General features: G+C 41.3%; 2 protein-coding genes across 2 annotated transcripts; both read right to left on the minus strand.

The window, feature by feature from the left end:
• Positions 1-601: 601 nt before the first annotated feature.
• tmem147.L (transmembrane protein 147 L homeolog) lies at positions 602-5,332 on the minus strand. The gene is made up of 7 exons (XM_018226562.2): positions 5,134-5,332; positions 4,984-5,053; positions 3,546-3,611; positions 2,431-2,567; positions 1,157-1,241; positions 947-1,068; positions 602-847 (listed from the first exon to the last, which is right to left on the minus strand). Exons 1-7 carry the CDS (start codon positions 5,286-5,288, stop codon positions 727-729), a joined length of 756 nt encoding a protein of 251 aa, XP_018082051.1. The 5' UTR covers positions 5,289-5,332; the 3' UTR covers positions 602-726.
• Positions 5,333-14,124: 8,792 nt separating this feature from the next.
• Positions 14,125-20,649, minus strand: cela2a.L (chymotrypsin like elastase 2A L homeolog). The gene is made up of 8 exons (XM_041569842.1): positions 20,599-20,649; positions 19,758-19,846; positions 18,295-18,392; positions 17,380-17,508; positions 17,118-17,254; positions 16,722-16,867; positions 14,483-14,635; positions 14,125-14,289 (listed from the first exon to the last, which is right to left on the minus strand). Exons 1-8 carry the CDS (start codon positions 20,636-20,638, stop codon positions 14,272-14,274), a joined length of 810 nt encoding a protein of 269 aa, XP_041425776.1. The 5' UTR covers positions 20,639-20,649; the 3' UTR covers positions 14,125-14,271.
• Between the last annotated feature and the right edge of the window lie 1,100 nt (positions 20,650-21,749).

A 21,749-nucleotide genomic window follows, 5' to 3' on the forward strand; every position in this document is an offset into this window, starting at 1 on the left:
GAAACCTGCCCCACATCACCCTGTGCCACTGCCATTATGGCTCGTTCTCACTAATTAACGAGCTGCCCACAACACTTACACTTGGTTTACACTGGATACAATCCTTCTGCAGGAAATTCAGATTATTATTATTATTATTATATTATTATTAAGTGAGAAAAAGCCTTTAGACTCAGGGCATATCACTAGTGAGAAACGCTACAGTGGCTGCCGGCTCCAGCATTAATAGTTAATTCCTTGGCACAAATACATATTTCTGGCCTGAAATTCACCTGTTATTATGATATATGGCAGCCAGTCATAATCTTTGTGTGTGTTTTATTGTGGGTGCAAGCCTGGTGTTGTCTGACATTTATCAAACTCATTTCTACATCAATTTCCTGCAGTTTGCTTCAACCCCAATGTGCAAATCACACAGGGGGTCTTAGATAAACAGTGGGCAAATTTGCCCCTGGGCAGCAACCCATGGCAACCAATCACTGTTCAACCTTCAGCTGGCTGAAAAAAAGCTAATCACTGATTGGTCGCAAGGGTTACTGCAAATGTGCCCAGTGTTTATAAATGAGCTCGTTAAAGTAAATGAGGATCTTCAGCAATGTGATCTGGCTCGTGGTCCACTTCTTTATTCCATATAAAGTTTGTACAAAATTAATTTACGTCAAAGTCGAGTCCACCGGCACAGTCATTGGTTTATCCGGAGACGCAAGGGGAGGAGTCACAACAGACTCAGTTTCCATGAACGAGACTGACAAAGAGAGTCAAGCAGCTCAGAGACAGGACCCCGGTGATCACGGCTTTCAGGAGAAGTGCCGTCCAGCTCCCCATGATAAACATGTGTACAAAGCAGCTGCAGGGAGGGAAAAAGAAATTGATTCATTATAAAACGCATCACTGAAGGGAGTCTCAGAATTATATAGAGGAAGTGGTTAAGGAAGGAGGCACTTACTCCATAAGGAAGGCTTTATACATGCTGAGCCCCAGCAACACAGTAACGGGGAGTCGGTAATATGTGGGGAGGTCGTAGCGAGTCCACATCCAGACGAGAGCAGCTACAGCCATGTAATGTACCTACAACAGCCACATACCTGAGGTTAATGAGCCTGTGATTGGACCAGGTCACCTACAGGGAAGCAGCTTCCTATGAGGGAATTCTTACCAAGCTGATGTTGGAGTCGATGCTCATCTGAATGTATTTCCAGTCAAACTCTATCCCTCTTGCTCCGACCCACAGGGGGAGACACCTGTAATAAGGATTCATTAGGAAAGATGAACTTCCCCTTTACAGCCTTTAATAGCCAAGTGAAAGAAAGGGACAAAAAATGCAGTGTATTTAAAAGGGTTGTTCACCTTTAATGTAGAGTGATATTCTGAGACAATTTGCAATTGGTTTTCATTTTTTATTATTTATGGTTTTCGACTTATTTAGCTTTTTATTCAGCAGCTCTCCAGTTTGTAATTTCAGCCATCTGGTTGCTAGGGTCCAAATTCCCCTAGCAACCATGTATTGATTTGAATAAGAGACTGGAATATGAATAGGAGAGGCCTGAATAGAAAGATAAGGAATAAAAAGTAGCAATAACTATACATTTGTAGCCTTACAGAGCAGTTGTTTCTTAGATGGGGTCAGTGACCCCCATTTGAAAGCTGGAAAGATTGCCAAGGATTGTAGAAAGGAGAGCACTTGACAAAGCAGATTACTGCTGAAGTGAGGTTTTATTTCAGACTTGCTGACACTGGAAAGAGGCAGAAGAAGGCAAATAATTCAATAACTATAAAAAATAAAAAAGACCAATTGAAAATTTGCCACTCTATAACTTACTAAAACTTAAAGGAAGCGGTTGTTTGCCTTCAAACAACTAGTTGTTTTCAGACAGATCACCAGAAATAGACTTTTTCCAATTACTTTCTATTTTATATGTGTGACCGTTTTTTTTTAATATTAAAGTGTAATTTTCACCTTCTAAAGCAGCTCTGGGAGGGGGGGGTCGCCGACCCTGTAAACTGTTCTAAATTGATACATTTAGTTGATCCATTTCTTATCTTTGTCCCTGCTGAGCAGAATCCCTGGGTTACATTACAGACAACTGTTAGACTTGATACAATAGTTACTGATACTCCAGAGATGCTGCTGAGAAATGGATCAACTAAATGTTGTAAAATTGTAACAGAATCTGCACCTGAATTACTGAGGTGTCAGACTCAAACACCAGAGACACCGACATTCAACTTTACACTTAGATTTTGGAAAAACAATAAGAATATAAATAATGTGAGTAATTGAAAAAAGTCTTTATTTCTGGGGAACAATCTGAAAACAACTGAACTGAAATAAGTGTTTGAAAGGTGAACATCCCCTTTTGAAATTCCTTTTTAATGAACAATTTAAATAATGAAATGTCCTGCAGTCGGCCGAGCACACCAGCCTCTTACCTCGACATGACAAGTTCAGCAGTGGCCCAGCCCATAGCCGCTACCATGATCTTGTACTCTCCCTTTCCTGCATTTCGGGACATAACTAAATGGAGCCCCAGCAAGTCTGCGAGGTCGACTGTGGCCTTCATAAACTCCTGCATGGGAAGGAAACAATAGTAAGGAACTGAATCTGTTTCATATTTAATATGCGTTTAAAGGGCATGTAAAGGCAAATAAATAAATAAAATCCCATTTTTACTTTCTTTAATGAAAAAGAAACCTATCTCCAATATACTTTATTTAAAAAATGTGTACAATTGTTATAAGAAACCTGACTGTATGCAGTGAAATTCTCCCTTCATTTACTGCTGTGGATAGGAATTGTCAGACGGTCCCTAACTGCTTTGCAGGGAAACAATCATACTTATGAACAGCAGGGGGAGCCCCCGCCTTACTTCCCAGCCATGCAGAACTCAAGCAGCTTTGTTTGTTTCCCTGTAGAGCAGTAGGCGACTGTGTAGAGATTTGTATTGGATTTTATTTTTGCCTTTACATCCCCTTTACTGTTTCCAACTCCAGCTGCAGGGACAAAGATCATGGAGCCAGATTTAAACAGATAAACCGGGTTTCTATTTGGAAGATTATTTTGCTGCAGCCACTGGTTCTGCAGAGTTGGAGAAAGTTTGTATTAAACAATACAAAAACTATAAAATCCACATTAGATCACATGACAACACAGGACCCAGTGCATTCTGTATATTCTGATTATTAATCAGTCTTGCTGTATCGGCTTCTGGCAGATATTATTTGACTTGTGCTGTTTTGATCATTTATGACGATCCCTAAGCAGCCCAGATCACACTGAGCATGTGCACTTAGTCTTAGTCTTGCAAAGAGGTATAACAAAGTTACAAGATGGTGACCCCCTGTAGCCAACTTTGAAAGCATAAATCATTTGTTTGATTAGGCTTGTGGTGCAGTAAGTTCATGTTTATGTTTAGTATACAAAATACAGCATTTCTAGCCTTATTCTGTTTTAGACTTTACTTCCTCTTTAAGTTATTGTCTGGAAGGATCTCGACTCCAACATGAACTAGGGTGGGTTTAAAATGCACTTTTTTTGTTTTACTCACCCCAATAAAGTCATAGGCACCAGCAGCCCCCTCCCAAGTAGGAAAGAATGTTGCAAGAAACAGCATCTGTAACATCACAGGGAGACAGAGCATAAACCTCTCATGGTTATAAAGGAGAAGAGGAATCACATTCAGTCGGACAGTCTATAAATGTTATTAAAGGACCCCTGGCCCCATATATCATGGATTCACAGTACAATGCTTAGGAGTATAGTCTATCCCCCCTCAGTCCCAATGGTTCAGCCACACTCATGTGGATCCTAGGGGCACGACTAGACCATTATCTCAGCCTTACAGACAGAAATGTTGCTTATTGCTAGGGATGCACCAAAGCCACTATTTTGGAGTTGGCCGAATCCTTCTTGGAAGATTCGGCCGAATACTGCTTACGAATCCTAATTTGCATATGTAAATTAGGGGCGGGAAAGGAAAAAGTGAAAAAAACATTGGTTTACTTCCTTGTTTTGTGACAAAAAGTCATGTGAAATCCCGCCCTGCCCACAATTTACATATGCAAATTAGGATTTGGATTCGGCCAGGCACAAGGATTCGGCCGAATCTGAATCCTGCTGATAAAAGCTGAATCTTGAACCGTATCCTGGATTCGGTGCATCCCTACTTATTGCTTATATTTATATTACCCCAGGGGTCCAGACTCAGCCAAGCCTTGGCCCCTAGGGGCTTCAGTAATTAGAGAGTTGCTATTACAGAAATCCGGTGATTGCTTTTCTAAACTGAGTCAACTTCCTATGAACAAACCATGGAACAAGCATTTATTATACAGAACCGAATAAAACATATATAGAAAGATGAACATCTCTTGCCCTTCATGCAGTGAGACAACATATGAGGCAATACCAAGAGACTTCTTAAGGGCGAGACGCTCAGCGAGTTCTGGAGATACTTTTGGTTTAAAATATTTATAATCAACCCCACGCTGAGAGTTAAGGAGTTAGTTCACCTTTAAATTTGCTTTTATTATGAGATAGACTGTGATATTTTAAGACAGGCTACATTGGTCTTCTAAAAAATGTCTATTTCTTTGGCGTTGGAATTCAGCCTTTTTATTGCAGTCTGGAATTTGAGCAGCTGGTTGCTAGGGTCTTATCTATCCTAGTAACCACGTAATTGTGCAAATGAGAGACTGGGGGAGGAATGGGAGAGGCCTGATGAGAAAGATAAGAAATGCAGCATAACAATAACACCGCAGCCCCATAGAGTAATCGTCTAAAGGCTTCCAGGGGTCAGCGACCCCCATATGAAAGCTGGAAAGAGGCCACTGAGCTGAGATAGAGCTGATGCACTGGGATATAAAGAGGAGATTAGTGAATGGGATTGGAGGGGTTTCACTTGTAGGGGCCTGACAGGAGGGTAAATCCGACCCCTGTTCCTCAGACCCCAGTGCCTCTTCCCCCACTCAGTGAGTCACGTGACTCACCTTACACAGCTGAACACACAGGTAAGTGGCCCCGGCCTGGACGCACCTCCAGAAGGCGTTGTACTCGGAGCTGTAACAAAAGACACAGAGATTAAAGGTTGTTCATGTGATTTCTCACAAGCCCACCCGCTCCCCCGGGCAGATACTGACAGGCCGCTGCACTTGTACGTAATGAAGTAGGGGAAATAGGCCAGGGCGAAACAGTTGCCGAAGTGAAAGAGAGTCATTGCGCCTCCGCCGCCGGCTCCCCGGGATCCGCTGTCACTCAATGACTGGCCCTGCCGGAGACAAGTGCGACCGCGCATGGGCAGCGCACAGAATACACGTCATCAAACCTTGCGGCTTGATGTGACGCTGCGCCTGCGCATTGCTACAGTCTGAGGCTGAAGATTTTGCACTGCGCATGTGCGAGCCGGGCTGGGGCTGTTTACGGAAGTGGCTCATGAATGATACTGGGGGGATGGAAATAGAGAAGTTAGTGGGAGGGAAAAGGGAGAAGTTTGTTGGAGGGTGGGAAATAGAGAAGTTACTGGGAGGGAAGGGGAGAAGTTAGTGGGAGGGAGGGGGAGAAGTTAGTGGGAGGGTGGGAAATAGAGAAGTTAGTGGGAGGGAAGGGGAGAAGCTAGTGGGAGGGTGGGAAATAGAGAAGTTAGTGGGAGGGAAGGGGAGAAGTTAGTGGGAGGGAGGGGGAGAAGTTAGTGGGAGGGAGGGAAATAGAGAAGTTAGTGGAAGGGAAGGGGAGAGGTTAGTGGGAGGGAAATAGAGAAGTTACTGGGAGGGAATGGGAGAAGTTAAGTTGGCCATAGATGCAAAGATCCGATCGTACGAATCTTCGTACGATCGGATTTTCCCATCTCCCGACCCGCCACTAACCATTCCAATCAAAGTCTTACCAGTCAGATTAGTTAAAGGACAGATCAGCCGATGTTCTGCCCCTGACAGCAATCATACGATATCTATGTCCAACCAAAGCTGGTGACAGTCTCCCACTGAAAATCGTACGATCGGCAATACACGCAGAGATATTATCGGCAGCCAACTGAAATTTTCTAACCTGTCCGATCGACCAAACGACCGATCTCCGCCAGACCAAAAATGTCGGGACTCTCCACACACGGTTCGATTCGTACAATCAGATCTTTGCGTCTATGGCCAGCTTTAAAAGGAAAGAAGTTAGTGGGAGGGCAGGGGAGAAGTTACTAGAGTTATTAATATAAGATAGACTAGTGGAGGCAAGACTGTTAGAAGGGGAGAACTGGTGGTGGAAGGAGTTAAGTGAGATGGGAATCCTGTAAGATGAAAAATATAACCTGAACATAAGTCTGTATAACAAGTCGGGGGCAGGCTGCAAGCTGAAGCAAGTCCGTGTAAACAGGTGAATGGTCTCTGGCAGGCAGGAGGCAATACAAGTCTGGGGAACAGGCTAGGGTATACCTCCAACTGTCCTGTTTTTAGAAGGACAGTCCGTCTTTTGACAGCTCAACCCGCAGTCCCTCATTTGTACTGGACAGTCCCATTTTTCTCTGCACTGAACAACCAGAAAAAGAAACAAAGTTTCTAACTTAATTGGCTTTGGGCTGAGAGCACAGAACAGCAACAACAGAAGATAAAATACATTTGTAACAATTTCGAGATAAGCAAATAAGTAATTGTAACAATATAAGACAACAGGTCCCTTGGGAGAAGTTAGACTCACAGCTTAAAGGGCAATTCACCTTCATTAGCAAAACTGTAATAATTGAACAAAACCAAAGAAATATGTTCAAACTTTTATACCTGCGAAATTTTGTGAAATGAACATGGTAATTAGGGGGTGTGGTCACAAAATGGGTATTTCCAAAACTCTGTCTGTTAATTGGCTCATGTGACCTAACATGTTTGGTTTGTTTGTGTGCACAGTGAATCCTACGATCCCCCGGGGGCGGCCCTTATTTCTTTTAAGTGGCAGTTTTCTATTTATGATTACCCAATGGCACATACTACTAGAAAAGTATATTATTATGAAAATGGTTTATTTACATGAAGCAGGGTTTTATTTATAAGCTGTTTTATGCAATATCATTTATACAGAACTACATTGTTCGGGGGGATTCTTTTTCCTTTAAGCAACAAAAGCCGCAACAGGAAAGTGCACTGTTCAAACACCCTGCAGACAAGGGTTCAAAACTCCTGACACCCACTTACTGTGGTAGAGCCACCTATAAGTGTCTGGGTGACACTCCACTTTCCATTCAGCACTTCTTAGATGTCACTGCTCTCCCCACATTCCCCCTCCCTCCTCACACTCTATGGGGCAAATTCACTAAGCTCCGAACGCTAGCGTTAATTCGCTAGCGTTTGGCATTTTCGTTACTGCGCAAATTCACTAACGAACGCTGGCGTAGTTTCGCTAGTGTTACTTCGCAACCTTACGCCAGGCGAATTTTCGCTAGCGACGTAACTACGCAAATTCACTAACTTGCGCAGTGTACTGAACGCTACCTTTTACGCTAGACTTCCTTCGCCACCTCAGACCAGGCGAAGCGCAATAGAGTAGATAGGGATTGTTTCAAAAAAAGTCACAATTTTTTCTAAGTCCCAAAAAACGCTGGCGTGTTTTCTACATTATGGGTGATAGGCTGAAAAAGATCGAAAAATTTTTTGGGGCTCCCCTCCTTCCCCCCTACATTTCCTGACTCATGGCAACTTACCTAGATAGGGGGCACATGTGTAGGGCAAAATAAAATTTTTTTTGAAGGTTTGAAGGTTTTCTAGGCATTTGTAGTGCAGATACGTATTCCTCCATTGAAATTTGAATTTTGTGCCGTATGCAAATTAGCCTTCGCTAGTGCAATTTCGCTTTATATAGCGAATCAACGCTAGCGCAACTTCGCAACCTTACGCTACCCCTGTGCGCAACTTCGGATTTTAGTGAATTTGCCCCTATAAGTGTGTAGGGTAATGTGTATGGGCATTAGGTCCCCCATTCGGGCACATTCACAAGATTTTGGGGTGATACACAACTTGTCTTAATAACAGTGTCCACAAAATGGCTCCTACCTGTGTGCTGTGATTGTGCAATTCCAAGACTGAAGGAAACAAGATTTAAATCATAAATGTAGTGTAAGAAAGTTTTGTTTTGCTCAACTTACATGATCAAAAGAATTTGGAATTATTTCTCAGGGTGACAGGTCCCCTTTAAGGGTTATATTCGAGGTGAAAAAATATAAAGAATCTAGAATTTAGTTTAGAATCCATATGGTTACCCTGTAATCACCAATTGGATGTATTAATGAAACATTGCAGTTTTCCTAATATCATCCACACAAAGGAAGGCTCACCTCCTGTGGAGAAAGATTCCAGGTTTTCTAATGCCAGCCTGATGAGGGCTTTACCTTCTCTCCATTTTTATAATTTACATCGATATACTAAGAATTACTATTGCAGAAATAATTTTAAGTAGCTGTTTATTTCTTTCCAGGTCAAATAAAGCTGTCCTTGGTTTCACTCTGCCCCATAGCTTTATCTATTGAGGTAGAGGGGTCTCCGTTTTTGATTACCGTATATACTCGAGTATAAGCCGACCCGAGTATAAGCCGAGGTACCTAATTTTACCTACGAAAACTGGGAAAACTTATTGACTCGAGTATAAGCCTAGAAACAACTACAGCCCTGTCTCCCAGCAGCGCACATTCTGCCAAAGTGACCCCCCCAGCGATCAACCGGACTTCTTTGCAAAGTTGATGGTGACAGAGAATTGCCAAACGGATTACTTTGTGCATTGTCCCACTGTCCCACTACCATGTGCAGAGGGTGCTGTGTGATATTGCCATCACTGTTATTCTTTCATATAACCAACAGAGGGCGCTGTGTGATATTGCAGTCACTGTTATTCTTTCATATAACCAACAGAGGGCGCTGTGTGATATTGCAGTCACTGTTATTCTTTCATATAACCAACAGAGGGCGCTGTGTGATATTGCAGTCACTGTTATTCTTTCATATAACCAACAGAGGGCGCACTGTTATTCTTTCATATAACCAACAGAGGGCGCTGTGTGATATTGCAGTCACTGTTATTCTTTCATATAACCAACAGAGGGCGCTGTGTGATATTGCAGTCACTGTTATTCTTTCATATAACCAACAGAGGGCGCTGTGTGATATTGCAGTCACTGTTATTCTTTAATATAACCAACAGATGGTGCACTGTTATTCTTTCATATAACCAACAGATGGCGCTGTGTGATATTGCAGTCACTGTTATTCTTTCATATAACCAACAGAGGGCGCTGTGTGATATTGCAGTCACTGTTATTCTTTCATATAACCAACAGAGGGCATTGTGGGATACTGCAGTCTCTCCCCAAGTGTACTGTTGGTATAGGAATGATTAAAAGTGACTGCAATCTCAGCTATTCGGGTCTGTACCGCTGACCCGAGTATAAGCCGAGGTAGACTTTTTCAGCATATTTTGGATGCTGAAAAACTCGGTTCATACTCGGGTATATACGGTAATCACTTACTAACCCATTTCTGACATGTTACTGGCTCCATTTACCATAGCAAACAGGAATACACGGGGTGCGCATGCGCAATATGCAATGTCAGGAGAACGTGTGCGCACAACCTACTGTCCATTACGCGCAAGTGTGGGCAGTGCATGCGCAATGGTAAAATGAGGCGTCTGAGGACAATAACATCATGCGCAACCGGAAGTGACGCGATGAAGAGGCGTCGAGTCACACGAACGGCTAGGGACGTCTATTTAAACCGCATTTGGACACATGCCCCTGAAGAAGCCGCGCAAACGGCGAAACGCGTTGCGCTTGTGGCATAGGTGGATGATTAGCTCCCACTTGTTCCCTACATAGTTAGATAGGAAAATCTATCTGGGGAACTATTGGAAGGGAGGGTTCTGGGACTGCTATTGGCATCCATGGTTGAAACTTTCTGCAGCTAGCACACTGTCATATGCAGTGTTCAAAGCATTGCTAGCTCACCGCTCCACCTCTAGCCTGGTTTTTAATTGGTTTTAGGGACACTGTCCCGGACTTCATCACTTCCACTATGAAGTCGGTTGCTATTCAGTTTGTTGGTGGTGTGTGTGTGTGTGTGTTTTACGTACTTGGATTAAAAGTTACGTTTTAGTTTTAACCATTTTTGCATTACGTCTGAACTGGTTAGCTTTTGGTCAACAGGGTTCTTAAGGCTTCTTGCCTGGCCCAGCTGACTTTGGTTGTTTTTTGGTTTACTAATGCCAGCCTGTTAATAATTTTTTCAGGATTGTCCCATGTCCTCGGACCCCTGCGGATTTTGCCTCATTATCAATAACATGAATTTCCCTGAATGCACTGGGTTATCCAACAGAACATAGACCAGCTGGCCAACAGAATGTGCTCCTTTCACTTTAAAGTGATGGTGACGGATAATCTGACAGGACAGGTACATGTGACTCACCTCCTTCTCTTTGATTAAAGGAATACATTTGATAAAACTATAAATATCTCTAATAAAATGTCTGCACTCTTTCAGAACGTGTTTATTGAGGTGCCTGGTCAATATTGTAACTCTCATTCAATTGATTAAAAAAAATGTCTTTATAAAATCACATACAGCCTGTGGCCAACGTTTCAGTCCTCAAGAGGACCTTTACCAAGGAGAACAAATAGTGTCTTGCGCAGTGTAATTTACACGTGTGACCAATAGATGTCACTATACTGTATCTAAAGTGTCTGGATGCAAAACAGCGTGTGCTGTTAATAATAGTAATAATAGTGTGCTGACATATTAGGGGCATATATATCAAGGTATAATAGTATGGTTTGTGCCAACGCCAAAAAAAAAAAAAAACTATATATATATATATATATATATATATATATATATATATATATATATATATATATATATATATATATATATACATATATATATATATATATACATATATATATATATATATACATATATATATATATATATATATATATATATATATATATATAAATAGGTACTACTCCAAAATAATTAATAATTCAAAAAAAAATATTGAAGTTAATCATGGAGGATATACTCACAATTCACCCCAGTCCTAGGGTGTAAGTCCAAGACAATATTTCAAAAGAAAGGTGTGAGTACCTCCAACAAATATATATCAAGGGACATATATATATATCAAGGGACAATTTCGAATTTAAAAAACGTAGAAATTCGAATTCAAAAAGACGAACCGAAATGAAGTCGTCGTTTTTTTGGTCTTATAGGTCCGTATTCGGCCGAAAGTATGGAGGAGTGTGTGTATGGATGCTGGGTTTTAATTTGGAGGGGTTGAACTTGATGGACTTTGTCTTTTTTCAACCCAATTTAACTATGTAACTATGAATTTGAATCGTTTGAATCGAAGGAATATCACATTCGATCGAAGTTTTTCCCCAAAAAAACTTCGATTTTTCAAAGTCCACCAATTGACTTCTAGGAGGTTCCCTGTAGGCTAAAACAACAATTCAGCAGGTTTTAGATGGCAAATTTTTAAAGAGACAGTACATGATATTTCTATTTTCTAATTTTTTGCAGATTCGAATCTAATTCGGACTAGACGAAATACACAAAAATAGCTCAAATTTGAATTTTTTCAATTTGAAAATTCACCTCGACCTTTGATAAATCTGCCCTTTAAAGTCATGACCTTGCAACAATGTGACGACAGTGCATTAGACAGGGCCTATCTTTTATCTCACCAGTGTTTCCTAAAAAATCCAAATAATTGACTAGAAATTAAAAATATTTGGCTCCTAGATAAATAAACTGCTGTGGGATAATAATATTTATCAGACAATAAGCTTGTCTGTCTTCGGATCAGGTTGCAAATTGAGTTTCAAGCAAAGGAACCTACAAGCAAATCCCCAGATACTTCTTCAGAAGCGATTTTACTTTAAAATGGATTGAATTGAGTGTGGGAGCCTGTGAAATCAGGTGATCACATTTACGCCAATCCAGTGGGTTTCAGCAGGTGGAATTGTATTGCGTCAGCTGGGATTTTTTTTAACATTTTATTTTTAGCATTGGAATCCAAAGTCCAGCCTAGATTATACTAAACATTCTGTGAATTGGAAAATATTCCCAGCACCCTTGTGAATGTCGCTTCGGGGCTGAGAAGAAATGAAAGGGCCAGTAACAATAACAACTGAAAAAGTTTCTGCCCTGTGCACTATAATTTATACTTTTTTGGGGGGCAAAATCCCTATTTTCCGCTGACGTGTGTTTCCTCTCAACTCTAAAGCCTGCACGCATCTATGTTATTGGTGTTACTGGCCCTTGAACAAACTGTAGTTTATAAAAGAAAAAGGTAAAGCTTAGGAAAGTTGTGAGAAAGGTTTCTAATTTTATTCCTAAGCAGAAGAACATCAGCCTCTTTCTTTCTCCTGACAACTTCCTTGACTACTTGCTGGTCAGACTGGTGGGGAAATGACCAGCAGGTGGCGCTGTTGTAACAAAATTCATTCATAGTAACAGTACATGTATCCTTTAATATCTGGGAATTAAAAATAAATAAATAATGAATGTACATTACTTAGAATAGCCCCCTCATCAATATTACATTCACTAAAGATGGCCATAAAAAGAGAGATCCGCTCGTTTGGCGATGTCACCAAATGAGCGGATCTATCTTGAGGTGGGGGACTGATACGATGATCGGATCATAATGGAGGACTACAGGCGCTCGGATTGCGGGACCACATCAATGAACAGATTTGGTCTGCGATCAGATGGGATTTTTACCCCTACCCGATCGGCATCTGGCCGACTCTTGTCGTAGGGCCCCATACCTGGGCCAATAAGCTGCTGACTCGGTCTGTCTGAAGCTTTTATCGGCCCGTGTATGGCCACCTTTATTTTTAAGGTTTACTTACTACTTACATACTAAGGTTTATCCTTTAAAGGAATACCGACATCCTTTAAAAACCTATCAATACGTTATCCCATATTATATATATATATATCTCCCAATATATCTCTCCAATTAATCCCAAAATGCCAGCAAATTGTGCTCAATGGAACAAGGTGGTTTAAGAAGGTGAAGGGTTTTCTGGGACCCTTAATAAAGCTGCCCCATAGTATCAGATGTTACTTGCTCTTCAGTTTGTGTGTAACATCCTTAAAGGGGTGGTGCATCTTTACGTTAACTATTAGTATGTAAAAAAAAATGGCCAATTCTAAGCGACCTTTGAATTGGCCTTCATTATTTATAGTTTTCCAATTATTTGCCTTCTTCTGACTCTTTCCAGCTTTCAAAATGGAGGTCACTGACCCCATCTAAAAACAAATGTTCTGTAAGGCTACAAATGTATTGTTATTGTTACTTTTTATTTCTCATCTTTCTATTCAGGTCTCTCCTATTCATATTCCAGTCCCTTATTCAAATCAGTGCATGGTTGCTAGGGGAATTTAGCAACCAGATTTCATCATACTAACAGTTCATTTACAGGTGAACAACCCCATTACTATATGGTGCCCAATGCAAAGGTTTCATTTTCAAATTTGAAAATCTTGCATTTTGACATAAATCTGTCTCATGATGCCCCATAGAAATGTTCTGGTGCCACTGACTACTGACAGACCACACTTTATTGGGCTAAGGATTTGGTCTCTATCAGAGCAGCACTTTCTTCTAACACCCAGTGGAGCTCATTTATAAACAGTGGGCAAATTTGCTCCTAGGCAGTAACCCATGGCAACCAATCAGATGATTGCTGTCACTGCTCAACCTGCAGCTAGCTGAAAAAAAGCTAATCATTGATTGGTTGCTAAGGGTTACTGCCCAGGTGCAAATTTGCCCACTGTTTATAAATGAGCCCCAGTGTGTATTATGATCCATTGTGTTGCTGCTGTTGAAATAAATGAGAATTTATTTGTATTTGTTGTAGGATTATCTTTGCTAAATGGCCCCGGGGAGCTGCATATGATTTTATTGTCTGTACAATTAGCCTCATGATGATGATGATAATAATAATTAAAGCCTTTTACACTTATAACAAACTATGGAGTATGTGGGTGTCTTTGTCCTTGTATGTGGCCCCGGTCTCAGGGAATTCTAAAATAGGAGGTTAACTAGAGCCATGGGTGAACTGGCGTTATCGCTTAATGACAAACTGAGCCCCATTAAAAGAATAATGATTGTTTAATTAAGAACATGTTTTCTCAATATAATAGATAATGAGCCCACAGTGTGTATAACATCGACCCAATATCTTTCAGCTGCTCAAGTTCTGCTCTTCTGGAACCCCTTGTGCAGGATCTCGTGGAATCTTAGTTGGAGGCGATTGTCTGGAAGATGAAACACAGACGGTACAATTAGAACAGCACTAGTGATTTATTATGTGTTTCTCTTCCTGCAAACCTGGGGCTCTTTGATATTGTACCCAAGACTGATACAGCCTACCTGGGTTTGGAAAATCTTATGAAATGTAAATACAGTCAATCATGTCCCGTGTAACCCCCCCCAGTGCCGCATTCTCACCGTGCTGATCCAGCTGTTGAATTCTGAGACTCGAGAGAAGACTGAGGGTTTCTTGGGATAATTGCACCCTAGGGATGAGCCAAAACTGACCACTCCATGGACCTCCCAAGCCCCATCAGCGTTCCTGCAGTTAAGTGGTCCTCCTGAGTCCCCCTGCCAGAGACAACAGCAAATGTTATTCATTAAACTCAAGATCATCCCTTACTCCACAGTGATACCTTTCCTACTTGTTAAGTACATACTATATAGAGATAGAGACAAGAGGAAAGTGTTGGAAGGGTTACTGTCTGCTCTCTCTCATTCCCTACAGAAATAGGGATTGGTAACACTAGATAGGTACCTAATATATAGAGACAAGAGGAAAGTGTTGGAAGGGTTACTGTCTGCTCTCTCTCATTTCCCTACAGAAATAGGGATTGGTAGCACTAGATAGGTACCTAATATATAGAGACAAGAGGAAAGTGTTGGAAGGGTTACTGTCTGCTCTCTCTCATTTCCCTACAGAAATAGGGATTGGTAACACTAGATAGGTACCTAATATATAGAGACAAGAGGGAAGTGTTGGAAGGGTTACTGTCTGCTCTCTCTCATTTCCCTACAGAAATAGGGATTGGTAACACTAGATAGGTACCTAATATATAGAGACAAGAGGAAAGTGTTGGAAGGGTTACTGTCTGTTCTGCTCTCATTTCCCTACAGAAATAGGGATTGGTAACACTAGATAGGTACCTAATATATAGAGACAAGAGGAAAGTGTTGGAAGGGTTACTGTCTGCTCTCTCTCATTTCCCTACAGAAATAGGGATTGGTAGCACTAGATAGGTACCTAATATATAGAGACAAGAGGAAAGTGTTGGAAGGGTTACTGTCTGCTCTCTCTCATTTCCCTACAGAAATAGGATTGGTAACACTAGATAGGTACCTAATATATAGAGACAAGAGGAAAGTGTTGGAAGGGTTACTGTCTGCTCTCTCTCATTTCCCTACAGAAATAGGGATTGGTAACACTAGATAGGTACCTAATATATAGAGACAAGAGGAAAGTGTTGGAAGGGTTACTGTCTGCTCTCTCTCATTTCCCTACAGAAATAGGGATTGGTAACACTAGATAGGTACCTAATATATAGAGACAAGAGGGAAGTGTTGGAAGGGTTACTGTCTGCTCTCTCTCATTTCCCTACAGAAATAGGGATTGGTAACACTAGATAGGTACCTAATATATAGAGACAAGAGGGAAGTGTTGGAAGGGTTACTGTCTGCTCTCTCTCATTTCCCTACAGAAATAGGGATTGGTAGCACTAGATAGGTACCTAATATATAGAGACAAGAGGAAAGTGTTGGAAGGGTTACTGTCTGCTCTCTCTCATTTCCCTACAGAAATAGGGATTGGTAACACTAGATAGGTACCTAATATATAGAGACAAGAGGAAAGTGTTGGAAGGGTTACTGTCTGTTCTCTCTCATTTCCCTACAGAAATAGGGATTGGTAACACTAGATAGGTACCTAATATATAGAGACAAGAGGAAAGTGTTGGAAGGGTTACTGTCTGCTCTCTCTCATTTCCCTACAGAAATAGGGATTGGTAACACTAGATAGGTACCTAATATATAGAGACAAGAGGAAAGTGTTGGAAGGGTTACTGTCTGCTCTCTCTCATTTCCCTACAGAAATAGGGATTGGTAACACTAGATAGGTACCTAATATATAGAGACAAGAGGAAAGTGTTGGAAGGGTTACTGTCTGCTCTCTCTCATTTCCCTACAGAAATAGGGATTGGTAGCACTAGATAGGTACCTAATATATAGAGACAAGAGGAGAGTGTTGGAAGGGTTACTGTCTGCTCTCTCTCATTTCCCTACAGAAATAGGGATTGGTAACACTAGATAGGTACCTAATATATAGAGACAAGAGGAAAGTGTTGGAAGGGTTACTGTCTGCTCTCTCTCATTTCCCTACAGAAATAGGGATTGGTAGCACTAGATAGGTACCTAATATATAGGGACAAGAGGAAAGTGTTGGAAGGGTTACTGTCTGCTCTATCTCATTTCTCTACATAAATAGGGATTAGTAGCACTAGATATGTACCTATTATATAAAGAGACATCGTGGGCCATTAATTGCAAATATAAGTTGAGGGAACAATTCCCAAATGATTTAATATTGCATTCCTTCATGGGTCTCAACCTTTATTGCCTTCTTGCTATCCCATAGATCTGTACAGTGTTTTGGCAAACTTACATTGCAGCTTGAGATGATGCCATCCCCACCACCACAGATCATGTTGGTCTGTACGCTCCTTCCCCACCAGTCCGGCTGGGAACAGTTTTCATGGTCCACCACCAGTAGAAGTCCCTGCTGCAACTTATCTGGGGCTGGGCCACCGGCTAGAATAACAGTCAGATACATCAAGTCAGAGCTCGAACTCTCCAATGAGCAAAAGGAGAACTAAAGCCTAACAAAAAAGTATGTCAGAAATGCTAAACTTAGCTTCTCAACAGCTATCCAGAGCCCACTGAGCATGTGCAGTGCACGGTGACCTCTGCTCTGAAAGTACCAGCAGGAGGTACCAATGAAAGATGCCATTTTATGGGGACCCTTGCACTAACAAATTGGTACGTTATAAGTATGACTTACTTTGAAGATTGCCCCAGCCTGTAACATAGCAGCCAAATTGGTGTGGAAGGATGAACCCAGCTGGGGGCAAACAGGCAGGTTGGATGGTGTCAGTGGATTCCACACTTTCCTCCAGTTTGATGAGTGAGATATCAAAGCTGGAAAAGAAGAAATACATCCAATTTCAGGATCACAGACACCCAGCACTTTCAGTTGGTGGCATCGAACCCGATATTTTCCATTTGACATGACAAAGGAAATACCATGACCAGAGAGACATTACCCATTGGACAGTCTGTTTGGGTTCCATTGGGAATGGTTAATCAGTTTGATGACGTTGATGGTTTTCTGTCCGGATTCAACCTGTCGGAGATTGTGTTTCCCGAGCTGCACTCTGTAAGTATTGGATGAACTGAAAAGAAGACAGTATTAGAATAGGGAACATGTAGGTGTTCACTGCAGCAGGGTCAGAGGTAATCTCTGTAGGTGTGAATGTGTGTAATGAGTGAGTAAGTGAGTGAGTGAGGCAATGCAGTATTTGGGGGGTGAGACAGATCAAGTCCTTCATATGAAGGTTGTCACAATTAAGACTAAGCCTGGGAAGAGGTTACTAGGCTTGAGACCAAACTGAGTCCAATAGTACACAGTGGCGAGTCAGTTTGGAGACCATAAGTTGTACTTACAAATGTTTGTGTAAGAGTATTTGTCTGGTTTCCTAAGCAGGAATATGGGTCTTGTGTTGACCAAGCCTTGGAGAAAACCCAAGCTCATAGAGCAGACAGGACAACAACATTCAACATATGGTCTCCACACCAACATTGACTATCACACAATAGAAACAACTGGTTACGTTTTGAAATTGGCCATTTCCAAAGCTTTTGTAAGAATGTGAGAATCTTGACTCAACTGGCAAATCCTACAACTGCAGTAAAAGAGCCAACCGAGAGAAGATCAGCTGTCTGTAGAATGATAGAAATCGTAGCTTAGAAACAGCTGGAGAAGACAAAAGAAGACCCAGTGAATAAGACATTGATATTTAAGCTAAAGGAAACTAACTGTGTGGCCAAGATGTTGACCCTTCTGTCTGAATATTGAGTAGCTTCTAGTTGTCAAGTTTTTTTTGTCTTTGTCTTTTTAATGTATCCCCCCAGCCAACCCTAAAAGTAGTTGACTCCATCCGCACCCAATATTTACATACCTGATACAGTGAGCCGCAGTTAGAACCCAGTTGGATGCCACAAGGCTCCCCCCACATGTGTGATACCAGTAGCCATTATAGAGATACTGCAGGGAAACCTACAAAGAAGCAAGTAACAAGCCGTTCTCATTCTACTGGGCTTTTATTTTAATTTTTAGAGGTAAAGTGAGCACAGACTTCTAATTAATTTCTAGACTGGTTTAGTGCATCTACATTGTCTTATAGTCTTATCTTTCTAGAAGAAACCTGTCACTGTAGATGGAGGATTTCCCAGCCCTGTATTCTACAACAGTTATATTTGTGTTTAGTTCAAGCCCCTTTTTGATATACAATATTTGGTCAGGGCCTCTCTTGCTCATAACAAGGTTTATTAAAGATATATAAAAACATTGCCATATCAGCCATTCAATTATAGTTGTAAGGATACAGCAAGTTAGTGGTCACCCAAATCTCATCCTAACTGACCTTCAAGCAAGGATTTCAGGAGAATATAGGAAAGCAAGAAGATATTCTCACCAAATCTCGCGCTAATTAACCTTCAAGCAAGGATTCCAGGAGAACTTAGGAAAGCTTTGAGACATTCTTCCCAAATCTCACCCTAACTGGCCTTCAAGCAAGGATTCCAGGAAAATTTAGGAATGCAAGGAGACATTCTCCCCAAATCTTATCCTAACTGGTCTTCAAGTAATGATTTAGAAGAATTTAGCAATGCAAGGAGACATTCTCCCCAAAAGTCATCCCAAATGACCTTCAATCAATGATTTCAGGAGACTTTAGGAAAGCAAAGAGATATTCTCCCCAAATCTCAACCTAACTGGCCTTCAAGTAATGATTCCAGGAGACTTTAGGAAAGTAAGGAGACATTCTCCCCAAATCTCATCCTAACTGACATTCAAATAATGATTCCAGGAGAATTTAGCAAAAGCAAGGAGACATTCTCTCCCCCTAACTAGCCTTCAAGCAAGGATTCCATGAGAATTAAGGAAAGCAAGGAGACTTTCTCCCCAAATGTCACCCTAACTGACCTTCAACCAAGGATTCCAAGAGAATTTAGGAAAGCAATGAAACATTCTCCCCAAATGTCATCCCAAACGGCCCCCCTTGTTGTGATACCCCTTAAGCAACCTTTGCACTAAAGTGCTGAATATAGAGTTCATACAGACATTTAAGTGGGTCAGAACGTTGTGCAGGTGTTAAAGAAAGTCCTAAAATTCGGTGACAATTTTTGCAAACTTCACACACATATTGGAGTAAAACCATGCCAGTTTTCTCCATAATTGTCAGTTTAGAGTAGTCCTCCCCAGTATCTTCAACATAATGGCAACCGTGCTGTGGGCAAGCTAGTGACCAGCCTTTCCTGCATCTCTCACTGGGGACCCCAATGCCCTTCTACATCAGGGCCTGGTGTGACATTTTTGTGCATGTTTCAGTAATGTATCATAGCAATTCCATAGATAACTTACCTGCCAGGGCCAGCTGTGTGGGACAGTGTCCTCCCCGTTGACCACTCGGGAAACAACAGGCTGGTAGGTGGGCACGCCACAGCTGTAGGCTGCAGGAAAAAGACTGATCAGTGGCCACATTCAAGCCATGCTGGGGGTTCAATCCATAAGGGGCACCATCTCAGTATTTTTCTTGCTTATATGTGGTTAGTGGAGAAGCTACGTTTGCAGATGGAGTTGGTTTAAGGAACCCACAGCAATCAATCAGTAATTCACCATTTTACTGCAACTAGACTAATTAGCCCACTGTCAGCTTCTAAATGACCCCATTGTTTCACCTGTTCAGACTGCATTCTCTGGTCACAGTTCTCTCTGGAATCTCAAGGGTCAGTTGTAAGAAGGGCTCTTACCTATTGTTTCTCTCTAAAAGAGCCAGTTTGAGACACTTATCTACTACTGCCTTCCCCTAGTGATGGAACAGACTGAAAGGGAGCCTGAGCAGTTTGCTAGATAGTTTAGGGGCTCATTTATAAACACTGGGCACATCTGCACTTGGGCAGCAACCCATAGGAACCAATCAGTGATTGTCTTTTTTCAGCCAGCTGCAGATAGAAGAATGAAAGCATGCATCTGATTGGTTACCATTGGTTATTGCCCAGGGGCAAATTTGACCATTGTTTATAAATGAGCCCAAGTGAGCCGAATGAATGTATCAACACAAACAATTCTATAGTGATTTTATAAAGTATGATGATAATTAACAAGCACGTCCCTTTACAGCCTTAACAGAATCCCTTTAAATACAATTACACAGAAAGAAAAAATATAAAAATGTACAAAAATGTACTGCAATGCAACCTACCACCAGCCACGCACAGCGCTAACACCAACAGTGGATTCATGTTCCTCAATGGGATCTGTAGTGTCTGCCTTGGGCTTTATTTATATAAATATACTTGTCCTTTATCAACGTTTGCCCTATTTTGGGACTGATAAGAAACTAAATCGGGCAGCTGGAACTATTTTTTACCCTGACCTTGTGTAAAAGACACATTTTGTTCCATCAGAATGTTGAATGTTTCCAAATCTTTCATGGAAAAATATTCACACCTGCGAGAGATTTTCTGCAACTCAGTGTTCTCTACGACAGGTCTTATAGCCTCAGCCTATCCCAATATATAAAATGTAATACCCCCCAGTTCTCCCAAACGGCTTATCAATATCCAAGAGGCAGTATTGATATCTCTGGGAATGGAATGGGGTAACACAACCAAATTGTGAGGCTTGGGGAATTTTCAGAATTTGTGTTTTGGCCTTCTCCATAGAGGAGCAAATAAATAAGATTCATAACTGAAACACTGCAGAGTTGCAAAAAATAAACCAATACAAAAAAACTCAAATTTCCACTTTCTAGCAGCTCTTCTAAGAACCATCTTAAGAAGAAACTTGTCCCTCCATGGACATCATTGCCTACACCATTTCTGGACAAATTGCATTTTGTTGCTTCCTCCATGATCAAGGCCCAGCCTGAAACTTAAACAATAGTAATGTAAGATGCCACCTAGTCATTCTAGCATTTTGTTTTTCATAATATAAATCCAAGATGATGATCTGTGATTCAAGTGAACCCTCTCACTTATGTATGATAGCGTAAGGATTCCAAAGCTCATTTGGTTGCAAGTCCTTCTTTCTCAATAGTAGAGTTGTTCTGTTCATAAGAGAACAGTGTTTGGCTTATGGAATGGATAAGATGTTCCTCACCATCCATGTCTTGACCAAGGACTGCACCCAACCCTTCCTCTAATGCATCAGATGATACAGTCAACGTGTTTTTCAAAAATTTGGTATGTAAAACCGGTCTTAACCTTTTATTTTCTAAGAAAGCCTGTTTACAGCAGTTCTATTGCTTCTTTTTTTTTTAGTCGATGGAGCAACTATGGCAAAAAATCCATGTATGAAGCGCCTAGAGTATCCTGCAAGCCCAGGAAATGAGCTGACTTCTTTCTTTGTAGT

Source organism: Xenopus laevis, chromosome 7L, assembly GCF_017654675.1.
Source record: "Xenopus laevis strain J_2021 chromosome 7L, Xenopus_laevis_v10.1, whole genome shotgun sequence".
Lineage (NCBI taxonomy): Eukaryota > Metazoa > Chordata > Amphibia > Anura > Pipidae > Xenopus > Xenopus laevis.